The sequence below is a fragment of the Chaetodon trifascialis genome, chromosome 21, assembly GCF_039877785.1.
Source record: "Chaetodon trifascialis isolate fChaTrf1 chromosome 21, fChaTrf1.hap1, whole genome shotgun sequence".
NCBI lineage: Eukaryota > Metazoa > Chordata > Actinopteri > Chaetodontiformes > Chaetodontidae > Chaetodon > Chaetodon trifascialis.
In genome coordinates this window covers 20,123,613-20,139,650 of record NC_092076.1, presented here as the reverse complement: position 1 = coordinate 20,139,650, position 16,038 = coordinate 20,123,613, and the positions used below count along the sequence as shown (strand labels likewise).

The window sequence follows — 16,038 nt, the reverse complement described above, 5'->3', positions numbered from 1 at the left end:
TAATAATATATAGTAGTGTCATAGGAGGTGGGAGGCAGTGAAACCTACCTTTGCTGGCGCTGATGGTTTGAAGCACCATCTCAGCAGCTCCACGGTCATGCAGTCGAGCCTGCTGATACAACAGTTTCTGCTTCTCCATCTCTTTCTCCTATTTATGTGAAACAGGAAACATGTCTGACAGGGAGCAGCATTCCACTTAATAGGCATGACCATCATGGGGACTGACAGACAGACAGACAGACAGAGTGACTGATCACCTACTTCAAAACTCTTAACTTCCTCTCCATCCTCATCCTCTTCATCATGGCAACTCTGAGGGAGCAAAGAGTGATAAAAAGTTACATGTGGACAGCAGAGGAACAGCATGTTGAAAAAAGAAAGGAAGAATTAATATTGTCAACATCACCATCACTGTAACTATCACCACTTCTTCATCATCACATCATTCACTTCTAAGTAAAGAAAAGGTTGTAGCACTGGTATTCAGTGACTGGTACCTTAGCCATTATGTCAGCATAGGCCATGTAGAGATTATCCTCATCCAGTTTACTGTAACAGGAAACACACACAGACACACACACACACACACACACACACACACACACACACACACACACACACACACACACACACACACATATTAGAACAATTTAATTGCTTATTTAAGATGCATTAAGCTTTTCTTTTGTGGTTGCAGCATGGACTCATGGTGTCTGGAAGAAAACCGTGAGCAACCTCTCGCTCCAAATGAGCTCCAAAGAAACAGTTAAGAGTGGAGATAAACAAGTAACTGGTGGAGAGAGCTGAACATCTGCCAAGTCAGAGAGATCAAGATACCTTTTGCCTGTAAATGCTGGCTTGATGTTTGACTGGTGACCAGATAGATGGATACTAGATCTCTAAGAAAGCAGCTGTTTGCTAAAATATGAACAAACTTATGTTCAAGCAGAAAACAGCTCATATTTGGTAGAGCCTTGTATTCTTACATACACAGTATCTGTGAGAACCCACCACTTCTCCGTGAGGGCTGTTCTGCTGAACAGCTGAATGAGTTGATGCAGAGGATCAATGTGTTTCACCCCCTCCTCTTCCTCAGATGGCTCCTGTTCACCTGGTTTCTGAAATAAACACATAGTCATAATCACAGGAGACTATGATACACCATTCAAAACTTCTGGCATGGGTCAACATGATTCCACTTATTTTATATTTATATTGACATGAACTTACAGCGAGGTCCTCTATGAGTTTATCTTCAAAGTAGTGTTCCTCTGCCTCAATCCAGGACTTCTCATAGCCCTGCAGGAACAAGTTGACAGCCCGGTGCCTAGTTTGGGAGAGATGCAAGAGGAATAAAAACCTTTTCACTAGCCTTTTTTACACCACACGTGGAATACATACACATGCACACTCTGTAAACCTGGGACATGCGCTGATGTCTGTGGGTGCATAACTTACCTGGGTAGGTTATAGAGAGGTGCCATCCTGAAGCAAGCAACCACTGCTCTCTTCCTCTGTTTTGACAGCAGTTTGTGCCATACAGCCTTCTTACTGCGCTGAGGATGTTCAACCTAAATACACAAACTGGAAGACTCAGTACAGAAGACTTTCAGTTGATGCAGCTCATCGTCTAAAGGCCACATTGCCATTTTTGCAGGCATTTTAATAATGGTCAAAACTACCAGCTGTTCTAAGAGGAGAGTGCAGGCAAGCGCAAATATACAGTGCCTCAACCCAGATATGATGATACCCCCCCCCCCCCCCCCCCCCCCCCCCACACACACACACACACACACACACACCTGGTCAAGGTGAAAGAGGACATGAGCAATGTCCAGGACTCTCTCCACAGTCTTCTCTGGGTCCGAGGTGTCCTCACAGTGGTTTGGGAGGTCTCTGTACAGAGCCATCTGCCAACGAATAGCTGGGTCCTCCAGCTGTACAAGACACAAGATACAGTCGCAAACCCATGATGGACATGTTTATGAAAAGGAACACATCAATTATATGTTTGGATTTGAGCTAGATTGTGAATAAAATGTTGGAGCTGTTATCATTCAGATTGTCCACTACAAAAACTACTTTGCTTCTGTAAATATAAATACATGACCTCAGATATAACCTCTAAACATAGCTGCAGTATGTTGACTCTGATAAGCTCAAAGTATTCTTACCTTTCCTTGTAAATGGAGATTGTTCCTAATAATCTCTCGAACTTCATCCTCCGTGTCTTTCTGTTCAGAGAGCAAATGCACAGTCCATTGTGAGAGCAATGGTAAGCATCAAATAACAGGTCATAAATGACATATAAATCAACTGTACTGATATTGTAAGCAAGAAATAGTATGCAGTAATTTGGCTGTCATGTTATATCATCACAAGGCAAAGACAAATGTACCTATATTGCACAAATCATGTTCTGGTGTTTGATTATGATTGGTTCACTATTGTAAAATACTCTATAAACACACACCTGTGACCATATTACATTGGCATTACTACACCAAACAAACAGTTTCGAAATGTCAGATTTTGTTGTAATGAAGATAAAAAGAAAGGAGACCTGCTGAAAATATTAAGAGAGAAACTGAAGAGCTGGAAAAGTTAAGGAACAAAGCTGGGACTGTTAAACAGACTGTAGTACATTCGCTGATTTCAGACCTGTTGAGAAAGATCTGGCTGTTGATTTTAAAACAATTATCAAAATGGAGCTAAGCTGTCCGTCTGATTTACAACACTGTGAAAAATAGGAAAGGTGAAGCCTATGGTTCACTAACTGGCACCCAAACTACAAGAGAAGATCCTGGAGCAATATCTTTGCTTCTGGCACCACACAATTAAATGCAAATACCCCTCTACCAGCAAGAAGGAGTGCTCACATAAATGGACACTGCTTCAACAAATGCACAATTGAAGGGAATATCCAGATAAATGCTAATAATGACCCTGATCTTTAAATACTTCCACTGCACCACATCAATCTGATGCTATTTTTTGTTTTGTTTTGTTTGTTTTGACACTAATTACAATTAAACTATTTGTGATTATGTAGATTTGGTTGTATGATGATATATGGAGAATTTATTGTATACCTATTAGTGTATTTAAAAAAGACAGACTTGGTAGTGTATAAAGGGGTAGGATTAAATAAGTTTACACTTCTTTCTACTCCTTTTCGTGCATGTAAATTGAGAGGTTTAAGTGTTTGTTAATGGAATTTCATTGTCTATTTTGCTGTTGTAATTAATTGTGTTTTTAAACTACCTTCTGTTTTATTTTACATGTCAAAATAAAGACATCAATCAGTCAATCAATCAATCAATCAATCAATCAATCAATTGACAACAAACTACAAGACAAGTGTTTTTCCTGCCTGGGTGAAGCGGTTCTTAGCCAGTGTGATGAGCTCTTGTTCTCCTGGGGCACAGATGTTGAGTCCAACAGGTAGCAGGCGCTTCAGAGTGGCAACGATCAGACTCGTCTGCATCGAGTACCGATCTCCCTTTCTCTTCATCTTCTTCCTCTCCTGGTCGGAAACTATTCCCTGAGGCAAAGCCAGAAAACAAGAAATGCACACAAGGATCAATTAAGGTTCATGTTATATTCTTCCTGACGCAATCCTTGATTCCCTCCATACCCCTTATGTCCATACCTTTGACATCTTACACTTGGTGTCAGTGATGAGGAATGACATATTGTTGATTTCATTCTGGACCACAAAGTTCTGCTCTTCTCTCTTGAAGTTCTGCAGATGACAGCATGACACCATTCATCACTCCACGTTCATACTGTTATGCTTTCTGATGCTTAGCATGACTTGTGCCTTGAAAAAAAAAATAGATTTGTAAAGAAAATGTGATGGCTCAGTGATAATTCAGTTCAAGTTAAAAAGACCATGGTGTTTTAATTACATACTGCAAACAGGTGTAGCTTTAATTTGCCTGAGTGGGGTTAAGTTCTGCTCAGCTGCTGGATAAGACCCATGAACAAAGTAATAAGCTATAATATTTCATACCTAAGAAGCACCTTAGCCAGATGGTTAGAGCAGATAGTCACGACTGCTGCTGGTTTGACTGCAGCTGGTGTCCTTAGTTGCATGTCAAATGCCAGCATTGCAACATAATTTTTCATAAGAATATTGGCAATAGTAGTTTTATGGCCAGTAGTATTTTTATAATCTGTACATAAACATAGTACATACATAAACAAAGTTGATTTTGTTTTTTCTTTATTCTGTATCCTCCTTATCTTGACCCTTCTATGCCACTGTTGTGTATGCTGTTTTTGAATTTTAATACGTTGCTGGCTGTAAGGACTTAATTTCCCCACTAGGGATCATCCATCCATCCATCTATTGTTTATACTCGACTATCCCTTTCCGGGGTTGCGGGGGGGCTGGAGCCTATCCCAGCTGTCAACGGGCGAGAGGCAGGGTACACCCTAAACCGGTCGCCAGCCGATCGCAGGGCAACATATACAATACCATTCATGCTCACACTCACACCTAAGGACAATTTTTGAGTCACCAATTAACCTAATGAGCATGTTTTTGGTCTGTGGGAGGAAGCCGGAGTGCCCGGAGAGAACCCACGCATGCACGGGAAGAACATGCAAACTTCACACAGAAAGGCCCCGCCCTAAAGTTTTATCTTATCTTATCCTCAGCTGAGATGGTGAACACTGTACCTGCTAGACATCAGTATGTTAGCATTGTCAGAGCAGCAAGCATGGCTGTAGAGTCTTAGTATTGTTAAAATGCACATGTTAGATTGAATGGTTCAAATTAAAGTAAAGTTTTCTGGGCCCAGGGACAATATGTGATGTGCAGGTCCATTTTTGCCCAGTGGGTCCATGTAGGTGATTCTAAGTGGGATCTGCAGCACAATCAGTCCAATAAGCGGACACATACCAACACATCTTGCACTCACTTGTCTACCTCCCACTATGACATTTTAAATCAGCAGCACATTATTGTGCTTCTTTGCATCCCCCACAGTGTTTTTCTTACATGAGACTTGGCCCAGAAGATGAAAACCTCAGCCACCATGCGGAACAGCTCCTCAGCCTCTGGGTTGGACTCTTTCAGCCACCTGGCTCTGTCAGTATATCAAGGCAGTTTAGTGATAATGGCACTACTTATGGGGTCCTGTGGAGTTTAAGATGTCTTGTAGTGGTTTGGAGCTGTTCAGTGAATGTGTTGTTCATCTTGTGCATGCAGGTGAAACAACACCCAGTCCAGCTAGTGGTGTCACACTACTCTTCTGATCAACAGGTGGTGATAACATGCCATGATAGGCAGCAATGTGCCAACAAAGGCAGCGAAGAAGAAGACTGCAGGCATGTAAACATGGATGTAAACAATATGGGTTTTAATTTACTAGAAAACTGGCCATGCAAATGTTTTGTGAGGAAGAAAACGCACTTGACAATTTTTTATTGGTCAAGGATACAAACAACGTATTCTGGTGAGTAACGCTGAATGTACACATAACTTTTTTTTGTTTGACAGAAAACTCCACAGGGCACCTTTAAGCTTAACAATGTACTCCATGTTGTTGACAATGATTATTAATGTTGATTCCATCATTCTTTCTCCTAAATAAAGCAAGTATGCAGCTTAGTGTTAGTAATACAGAGCTTCTGCAGGACTACATGTCACAGTGTAATTCATGATGTATAAGCAGAGAAGTGTCTGAACCACTCAATTGGAATGCTGTACCTGTTGTAGTCAACAAATCTTATGAGGAGAGGGTAGAAGGCATACAGGTCTCTGACCAGGACAGTGAACTGGTCCATGATGAGAAGCTCCGTCTCTGACATTTCACCCCTCCCCTCTGCCTTACTGTGTTCCTCATCCATCAGCACAACTGCTGCTTTCTATAGGATACAGAAATAGATTACTTTGTATTCATTTGAACACTACATATTGTGATCTTAGTAGTAGTATTATAATCATACATTGAATGCCTTTTGACTATTATAGGACATTAGAATCCATTCTGAAAATATTGGTTCTCTCAGGAAATAAAAGGATATTAGGTACATTTCAGAAAACTGGCGCAGGAAGCTGATATTAGATGTTGGGGGATATTAAACTATGCCACTGTATGTGTGTTATGTTGTCAGATGAAATAAAAATATTTCAATATTACTTTTTTTTTTTGGAAGGAGAACATGTTAGTTTAAAGAGTCTGCGTTACAGTAAAGAAGTCCATAGTTAGAGTATCAGTCCAATGCCTTTCCACAATACTGAGGCTCCTAAACTTACAGTGCACCATACATGTGTGAAGACTGCATGAAAACTCCAGGCCATGGAGCCTTACAATGACTCACATTTATGGATGCGGGGAAGAGGGGTGCCGAGGGAGCACCCCCTAAAGTCAGGCAATATAAATCAATTCATAAAAAAGTGTGATGCAAACTCACAGCACAGAGAGAGAGAGAGAGAGAGAGAGAGAGAGAGAGAGAGAGAATACGGACAGAAGGGTTGACGTGAACTACACTGCAACTGGAGTCTCAGTGACAGTGACAAACAGATCTGCTTTGATCAGCTTGTCTCCGTGAAACATCTGTATCCTCAGTGTGCTGATTTATTATAAACTATGATGAACTGTTTGTGGGGCACATCTCTAGCCCCCTTCCAGCCGCTCCTTGCAGTTCTAATGCATTTGTTCCATTTTGGTGAAGTTGGGGTGGCTGCTTTGACATACACTATGTTGGTGTTCAAGCTTGTTGTCTGTTGTAGTGTAAAACATTCTCAAATTGTTGTAAATTGATGTCAATAACTATTAGCTATAAGTTTTCCTGGCTATTCAAACTAATACAAAAAGCATGAATATTGTGCACCATTTACTACAATGACATTCTATACACTGACCTTCTCTTAGCACCCCCAACTGTGACTGACTTCCAGTGTTCCTGCTTGCATCAACATAGTATTCTTTGCAGTATTGTAAGTTTTCACCTCAGGTTCTTTGAATATGACTGAGCAATATAAGGATTAATAACTCTTTAAAAACACTGCATAACTGCATTACAGTATTCCTCAACCTTGCTTGCACACCTCCGATAGCTGAAGGCTGTATTACATGTTTTGCATATATAGAAGATATTTTATGTGCATGCATAACCTGAGTCCATCTATATTCTGGTGAGCTACATAAGAATCTATAATACATAATAAAATGACCAGACTCACTTTTTTGAGTTTCTCCATCAGAGGTAGGAAGTGGGTCTTGAGCAGCTGGGCTTTCGCCTTGCTGATGATTGGCTGAGAGAAGACTTTGAAGCAGGGACAGATATAGGGTTAAAGGATTTAACATATAGGATTACACATAGGATTACACATATCAAATGAGACATTCCATCACCACCCCTAATAGAAAAAAATGGCTATGAAATAAAAGAGAGATTGATACAAGAGAAAATGCAACACTAGTCATGATCAAAGGAAACAGAAGCCAACTATGTAAAACAAAAACAGCATGTTTCAAGGTTTTCCAACATCGAAATATTGCAATATATATCACAGACTGTCACAGGAATCTAAGCAGCACTGGTCTGGGCAGCTGGTCCTTGCTGAGACTGGGAGCAGCAGTCCGGTGCACTCTCTCCACCTCAAACTCTCCATCCACATCAATGCCAGGACCCTCTAGTAAAATTTTCTTCACACACATTTCCATTGTGTCGTTTGTTCCTTCCATCTTCTTTAATCTTACCACTCTCACATTGTTGTCTTGATTTTCAAGCTCTTTCAAGTGATTCAGTAAAACTTCCACCCTTTTGTAATTGTTGCTTACAATCTGTCTCTCTACCCTCTGTCAGATGAGTCTTCCACTCTAAAGACCAGTTCCTCCATTTTCTCCAATTCTCCTGTATAACAATACACTGTGTTCTTTAACTCAGTGGTTTTTGGTCAAAATGTCCATCACACCTCCCCCTGAAGTGTAGCACTCATTTGGTGATCTCAGATTCACTTTTCCATCATCCTGCATTTGTGATGTTAATTTGGAAATTGAGTCCTCCTCTGTCACACAGGGGTTAGGGTTAGGTTTGGATGAGGGCGGTTAGGGTTAACCCCTAAACCTAACCCTAGTAGACATGCAGCCTGTTGTCTGTCCTCTCTTGGAGGCCTCTGAGGTAGTCATTGTGGTCATAGCAGCTCAGAAGCAGTCTCCATGCAGTTCAAATATTTTTAAGACCACCAACGAATGTTAAGCATATTGGTGGCCAAAAGGAGTTTGTTCAATCTTGCTCAACTTACCCACTTGACTCCCCAGCACAATAAACTCTCCTTTAGCTTCAGTTAGCTTGTTTAGTTTGTCTTCAGTTTGATGCAGTGAATGTGTGTGTCTGTTTTTTTTGTTTTTATATCGTGGTGGGGACACACCAAATCATGGGGACCTCCTGTCACCATGGGGACCTTAATTTGGTCCCCATGGGTCCAGACTGCTTTCTGAGGGTTAAGATTTGGTTTCAGGGTTAGAAATATGTTAGGGTAAGGGTTGGATAGGCATTCAGTTGTGATGGTTCAGGTTAGAGTGAGGCTAAGGAATGCATTATGTCAATGGAGTGTCCTCACAGGGATAGTGATACAAAATTGCAAAATGCAGTTTTAAAGGTCCAGTGTCCAACTAATTATCCCTTATTCACCCTCCCCTGTGGCAGCTATTAAAACATAAAAAATGTGAAAGGCCCTCTTTTCAAGCCAGGATTTGGTTTGTTCATTCTGGGCTATTGTAGAAGCATGGCAGTGCACACAACTTCCATGACTCCGTGGAAGATGCCCTGCTCGCAGTGTATACAAACAAGCAACAAAAACCAAAAACACAGCAATTATGATTTTCAGGTTATTAAACATTAATGTAAACACAACAAGTATTGTATACTTATATATTCTGCCGATAGATTGACTAAATCCTTCACATTCAACCTTTAAGTCAAGTCATGATCACTATTTCTGATGGTAAACATGTGGAAAGACATAAGAGAGAGACACAGAAACATACTGTGACCGTCAGAAACAAGGCATAGAGATGGAAGTTTGAAGACAAACACCCATCTTGTCATGTTTACCTGCTAGTCTTTTCATCCAGGCCCCTTCATCTATTCCCAAGTTGTTGTAGATGATCTTGAGAATATTTCCCAGGAGAGTGTTCATGTGCTCAGAGGTCACGGAGGTGCAGCAGCTGTCAGCTTTATCTGGATTGCTCTCTGGTCCATGTTCCCACCAGTGAGACATGTAGCTGCACAACATTGGCAACACCACCTACAGAAAAAAAGAAAAATATGTAGTTGAGGTGAAGTTATTATGAGATCACCCACTTGCCATACTGACAGGATGCTCTGTGAAGTTTCTCACTGACAGTTTGACAATGAGCCCACACATATATCAGGGTTCAACATAGGCTTAACATCTTTGATTTCCAATCAGCACTGTCTGTGGTGTCGGTGGCACAACACCACTCCAAACTAACTTTGATTACTATTAACGTTACAGTCGGTACAGTTTCTTACATTCCTGTGTTTTAAATTTTGATTTAAAAGCTAAATAGACATACCAGTCATATATTACAAATGCTACAGAAGTAAGGCTGATTTGCATTTTTCCATTAGTAATAAAACCCACCTCCATGACATGGGGCATCTGAGTGTATCTCATGCCAGACTCTGCCAATTCCATGATCTCCTCCAAAGACTTCTCTAAGTTTGGGATCAGAGGACAAACCTCCCCAACCTGCCCTGGAAGACCTAGAGCTGAGAGGTGGAAAAAGAAATGCACTCAAACACCAAAAATACATTGTACAAAAATATTAATGCAACATTTTCATTTTTACTCCAATTATTCATGAGTTTCATGAATTCAAATAAAGGATTTAAGACTTTTTATATGCACATAATAAAAGGCCACTCATCATTAGAACATCTTTCCCATGGACGGTGGCGGGGAATGACCTACTAGAAATTACTCTATATACAGATGAGCTTTCCTGAGATGGTTTCTGACAGTTTGACCTGAAAGTTTTTGGTTTTGCAAACCAGTTGTTGCACCAGCTGTCCGGGTGGCGGGTCTCAGATGATTTTGCAGGTGAAGAAACCAGATGCGGAGGTCCTGGGCTGGCATAGTTAGTTATTTAGTCTTGATAAAACTAGAGTGGCCTTTTTAACATAGATTTGATCACATTTTTGAACAAGATTTCAGAAAAATACACCTTTTGTGTGCATCTGTGCAAAAAGTTTTAAATCTTCTATCTAAACTCGTGAAAATGGGAGCAAAAACAGTAATGTTACATTTATATTTTTGTTCAGTGTTAATATAAACATGAATGTATACATTCATAATTACATTTTTATATATATATTAATGCTGTAAAGTTTGTGTTCCACTCTTACTAGATGTTACTTTTGCTTCACGTTATTTCAACACCTGGTGAGTCATCAGCAACACCTGCACACTGAGCATTTGTGTTTTCCCTTCATTAGAAAGAAAGGTGGGCTAACTAGTGTTAGCTGTATTTCTTTCATGGGTCCAGCTGTGGTTGTGACAAATGAACAGACTATCAAAATTAGCAGAACGAGGTAGTCCTGTAACTTCAGCGCTCACGTATTATTCTGTAATTCAGATCTCAGAGAAACACACCAAGGACCATTTTCAGAGGACAGAATGACCACAGGACTTATATATCCTTATAGATTTTGGTGTAATTCTGTCCCCTTGTGTATATGAAATGAAAGTACATCGAGCAACTGAACACTGAAAATGAAAATCACATTCAGAAGTACCTGCTCTGTCTTTAGCTCCTTTGCTGTTGTAGATGGAGAAACTGTTGAACTTGTTCATGTGATGCTCTAGGAAAGCAACAGGGAAAGCTGCTGAGAAGGCAGCTAAACACTTTCCTAATGCTGGACGCTGTCTGGGGAGAGGAGAGGAGAGAAAAGAACACAGAAGAGAAAGAAGAAGAAGAAGAGAACAACTATTTTCATCATCAATCTCCCATTTAATTTTTTCAAATAACTCAATGAATCAATGTTGAAATTAATGAGCAATATTTCATATTTATCTAAAAACAATAATAATAAAAACAACAAAAATATTTAGGAAGTGCACACTCCTATGAACTGTTAACCAGTTTAAGGACTACTACAAGATGAACCCATACATTTGGCTGATTTTCCACCACAAAAATTCCAAAAAGAAAGAAAATCTGTGATCAGCACAATTTGTATTCAGCTGCACTGAATACAAATATCACGGCAGCTCTGTGTATGGATCTGCTGAAGGACATCAATGAGTGCCTTTTTTACTCATTAACAGTGAATGTGTTTGCCACTTAGATGTTTCACTGATTCTAGAACAATACTGTCAGTTATACTGTACCTTTCTACATAAATGCTTTTGTTTGTTCCCAGAGAGTAGAGGCTGTTGAGGATTCTGTAGCAGGAAACCTGGACATCATCCACTGGAAGACGAGAGGCAAACAAAAAAGAACTTTTGCAGGTAACATTTAAGGAACTACAAAAAGGGTACCGTTTGGATCAGAATGAAACAGGGATGTATTTCACGTTGGAAATCTGACATTATCCCTGAAGGAGAAAACATGTGAAAACATAAACTGTTGAGATTTCACCTCAATAATATGCCATATGACCAACATAAGTCTGTACGCACATATGAGGTCTTCTCCAAACATGTTCTGTCCGATGTGCTCAAAGAGGGATGAGAGGACGGGCAGCAGGGCAAAGGTAGTGTAGTTGATGATCTGAGTGACACCTCGCGGCTGCTCTCTGCTGTGGGTGAACTGACCGAGCTTCAGGTTCTCCTGCGTCTTCTCCAGATCTTCTGCTGCACTGTCAAAGTACGATCGCAGTGCTGCTTTCACTGACTCCAGACCAGTCTTCATCACTGTTCTGATATATGAGGAGAGTTAGGTTTTACATCATTACAAAAGAGAATTATTCCAACTGTTTATTAATAGACAGTGCATGACAACGTGCACAATATCATGTGTTCTGCTTCGCAAAATAATTCAAACGACAAAATATTCTTGAACAAAAGAACAGAAATGAAAAAGACAGGCGAACAGCCAAAATACATTACATCACAGGTGAAATCTCAGAATAAGATGTTCAATAAGATAAGAACAAGATTGTTAGGATCCTGCAGACCTGTCTGTTCCTAGTGTTTCTTTTTCCCTTCTCCCTATTTTATGTGTTGTCTGTCTGTTTTACTTTGTCTAGTTGGGTGTGTCTCTACACCTAGCCAGCTCCGCCTTTTCAGGTGTACACCTGATGCGCATGACCATGATTAAGGCACAGGATAAAAGGGAAGAGCTCTCTCCTACCTGTTGCAGAATTGTCCTGAATCCCTGGTGTTGTCTGTGATTATTCAGCATGAGTACTTCATTTCCCTCTCGTGAGTTGTGCTAATGTTTATATTGTTATGGACTGCCACTGATAATGTGTTACTGTGTTTCAGTTTGTCTGCCTGCCGCGTCAGGGTGTGCCTTGCCTCAGAGGGAAACCCGATCCATCAGAGCTCCCTTTGTTTCTCCAAAAAAAAATTCAAGCAGCAAAAGCTGGACCACAATAAAAATCAAGCCCACCAACTTAGAACAAAAATAATGTAATAAGCAATGGAAAAGATGTATTACTGAGGAGCACCATATTTATGGTCACTAAAAAGTTTCCCTGAAGTAGGAACACTTTCAATGACATAACATGAACTATAATCATTTATTTTCACATCTATGACAAGAATTAAGAATGATGTGTTTGCAGGATTTTAAACAAGAGACTGAATACCTTGAATTACTGTCTGTGCAAATTGCTAATATGGTTGGCATTACCAACAAAGGGGTGCATGATGTTCACAGTTATTTCCTTAACAAGCCTTCTTGACATAGTATTAGCCAACTTTGTTGCCAGAGGCATACAGTGCATTCGGAAAGTATTCACACCCCTTCACTTTCCCCAAATTTTGTTATGTTACAGCCTTTTGTTACAGCCCAATGGATTAAATTCCTTTTTGTCTCATCAATCTACACACAATACCCCATAATGACAAAGTGAAAAAGGTTTTTCAGAAATGTTTGCAAATTTATTAAAAATAAAAAACTGAAATGCACATGTACATAAGTATTCACACCCTTTACTCAGTACTTTGTTGAGGCACCCTTGGCAGCGATTACAGCCTCAAGTCTTCTTGGGTATGACACTACAAGCTTGGCACACCTGTATTCAGGGGCGGAGCTACGGGTGGGCATGGGCGGGCGTACGCCCGCCCAGATTGACAGCTTGCCCGCCCAGTCAGAAATTCAAATAAAAAAAATTAAATAAAACGATTTTCATAGTTATGTCCCATATTATTAAAAACTCACTTGTTTGGGTCTCTGGTGCTGCCACACACATACAAAGTGTGAAACAAGACCGTCTGCGCTTTTTTGAGTGAGATACAGATCTCTGTCAGCACCCTGCCTACAGCTTCCACACCAGCTTCCACACCAGCCGTTTGAATTCGGCGCTCGGTGTCTCTCCACCCAGCGCCACCTTCCCACAGATCCGCTGTTAGGTTATGGAAAGCACGGTGTTATGAATCATGTCCAGGCGTTGTTCTGTTATTGGCTGTAAAGAGGAGCACAAATCGCTCCATCGGCTCTCAGCCGACAGAAGAGCACCGTGGATTGAATTCACTTTTCAAGGCATGGAGGTGCATGCCATGAACTCTTTTTTTTTTTCATTAATAGTTAAGGTGCATAAACTGCGTTCACGTGTTTCCTCTACTCCAGCCATCCACTTCGTTCAAGACAACAAGACGATTTCTATTCCTTCCTTCAAACTCCATTTAAACTGCATGTTTAACAGCCCAGTTTAATAATAATAATAATGATAATAATAATAATCGGGGATTAAGGCCCAAACCCCCTATTAGGTAGGTGCTGAACACTTTCTAGTGTAACACAGTAGTGATGTGTCGGTCGTGTGTTGGTTTGAAGTAAGCGATTGGACCCAGAGAGCGAGCCGCTTTGGGCTTTTTTTTGTTTTGTTTTCGTATTTTTCTCGACTTTTTTTCCGTTGAAGCCGCACGTGATTGGTCAAATACTTGATGTGTGGCGGCTTCAGTGTGTGTGTGCACGCAATAAGGTGTGTGTGCGCGCGCGTCAGCGCTCGCGCACACACACACCTTATCAATTTTGCCAAAGTGGTGATCAGGCCCGCCCAGACTTAATCCACGCCCGCCCATCGGTCACGTTCTGCATCCGCCACTGCCTGTATTTAGATTATTTCTCCCATTCTTCTCTGCAGATCCTCTCAAGCTCTGTCAGGTTAGATGGGGAGTGTCGCTGCAAGGCTATTTTCAGATCTTACCAGAGATGTTCAATCGAATTCAAGTCTGGGTTCTGGCTGGGCCACTAAAGGACATTCACAGACTTGTCCCGAAGCCACTCCTTCATTGTCTTGGCTGTGTGCTTAGGGTCGTTGTCTTGTTAGAAGGTAAACCTTTGCCCCAGTCTATGGTCCTGAGCACTCTGGATCAGGTTTTCATCAAGGATCTCTCTGTACTTTGCTCTGTTCATCTTTCCCTCCATCCTGACTAGTCTCCCAGTTCCTGCCACTGAAAAACATCCCCACAGCTTGATGCTGCCACCACCATGCTTCACGGTAGCCAGGTGATGAGAGGTGCCTGGTTTCCTCCAGACATGATGCTTGGCATTCAGGCCAAAGAGTTCAATGTTGGTTTCATCAGACCAGAGAATCTTGTTTCTCATGGTCTGAGAGTCCTTTAAGTGCCTTTTGGCAAACTCCAAGCGGGCTGCCATGTGCCTTTTACTAAGTAGCGGCTTACATCTGGCCACTCTTCTCTCTACCAAGGCCTGATTGGTGGAGTGCTGCAGAGATGGATGTCCTTTTGGTAGGTTCTCCCATCTCCACAGAAGAATGATGGAGCTGTTATAGTGACCATCAGGTTCTTCTTCACCTTCCTGACCAAGGCCCTTCTCCCTCGATTGCTCAGTGTGCTCAGCTCTAGAAAGAGTCCTGGTGACTCCAAACTTCTTTCATTTACGAATGATGGTGACCATTGTGCTCTTCGGGACAATCAATGCTGCAGAAATTTGTTTGTATCCTTCCCCAGATCTCTGCCTCAATACAATCCTGTTTCTGAGGTCTACAGACAATTCTTTTGACTTCATGGCTTGATTTCTGCTCTGACATGTACTGTCAAAAATGGGACCTTATTCTCCAGTTGCTCCAGAATGCTGCAGCATGTTCTGGAGCAACAAAAACCAGGAAGAGAGATCATATTTCACCAATACTAGCCACTCTGCACTGGCTCCCTGTAAAGTTTAGAATAGAATTTAAAATTCTCCTCCTTACTTACAAAGCCATAAATGGCCAGGCACCTCCTTATCTTAAAGAGCTCATAGTACCTTATTGCCCTACTCGAACACTGCATTCCCAGAATGCAGGTCTACATAAAAATGCAAGTCTCATAAAAGCAGAACAGGAGTCAGAGCATTTAGCTATCAAGCTCCTCTCCTCTCCTCCATCTTCCAGTCTTTGTCCGGGAGGCAGACACTGTCTCTACATTTAAGAGTAGGCTTAAAGCTTTCCTTTTTGATAAAGCTTATAGTTAGGGCTGGCTCAGGCTTGTCCTGGACCAGCCCCTAGTTATGCTGCTATAGGATTAGACTGTCGGGGGACTTCCAAAGATACACCGAGCTCCTCTGTCTTTCTCTCCCTCTCCATCTGCACGCTTTCATGTCCTACCACGGCGTGTTAGTAACTTAGCTCCTTCCCCGGAGTCTCTGTGCTTTGTCGTCTCGCAGGTTCCACAGTGGCTGAATCTGGATTGTGGATTGCAGCTGTGTCTCCTGCCTTGGCCCTGCCTGACATCCACTGCAACTGCTACTGTTATTACATCCATTGTCACTGTTACTGTGACTGCATGTCTGTCTGTCTCTCTCTCTCTCTCTGTCTCTGACTGCATTTCTGTCTGTCTCTCTCTGTCTGTCCCACTCTCTCTCTCCCTCCGGCCGCCCA

At 41.4% G+C, this 16,038-nt stretch overlaps 2 protein-coding genes across 2 annotated transcripts in view; one reads left to right on the top strand and one right to left on the bottom strand.

Moving 5' to 3' along the window:
- Positions 1-16,038, bottom strand: part of ryr2a (ryanodine receptor 2a (cardiac)) — a 198,882-nt gene that overhangs the window by 40,186 nt on the left and 142,658 nt on the right. The window contains exons 69-86 of the mRNA XM_070990859.1: positions 11,669-11,907; positions 11,378-11,459; positions 10,783-10,913; positions 9,629-9,756; positions 9,076-9,268; positions 7,199-7,281; positions 5,720-5,877; positions 5,009-5,096; positions 3,653-3,745; positions 3,374-3,544; positions 2,175-2,234; positions 1,803-1,937; positions 1,459-1,571; positions 1,231-1,327; positions 1,012-1,118; positions 498-549; positions 262-312; positions 49-148 (exon numbers count right to left, since the gene is read on the bottom strand). Coding sequence (XP_070846960.1) covers positions 49-148; positions 262-312; positions 498-549; positions 1,012-1,118; positions 1,231-1,327; positions 1,459-1,571; positions 1,803-1,937; positions 2,175-2,234; positions 3,374-3,544; positions 3,653-3,745; positions 5,009-5,096; positions 5,720-5,877; positions 7,199-7,281; positions 9,076-9,268; positions 9,629-9,756; positions 10,783-10,913; positions 11,378-11,459; positions 11,669-11,907 — 2,081 coding nt within the window. The remainder of the gene's footprint in view (positions 1-48; positions 149-261; positions 313-497; positions 550-1,011; positions 1,119-1,230; positions 1,328-1,458; positions 1,572-1,802; positions 1,938-2,174; positions 2,235-3,373; positions 3,545-3,652; positions 3,746-5,008; positions 5,097-5,719; positions 5,878-7,198; positions 7,282-9,075; positions 9,269-9,628; positions 9,757-10,782; positions 10,914-11,377; positions 11,460-11,668; positions 11,908-16,038) is intronic.
- Positions 1-16,038, top strand: part of adgra1a (adhesion G protein-coupled receptor A1a) — a 339,338-nt gene that overhangs the window by 184,477 nt on the left and 138,823 nt on the right. The window lies entirely within an intron of this gene.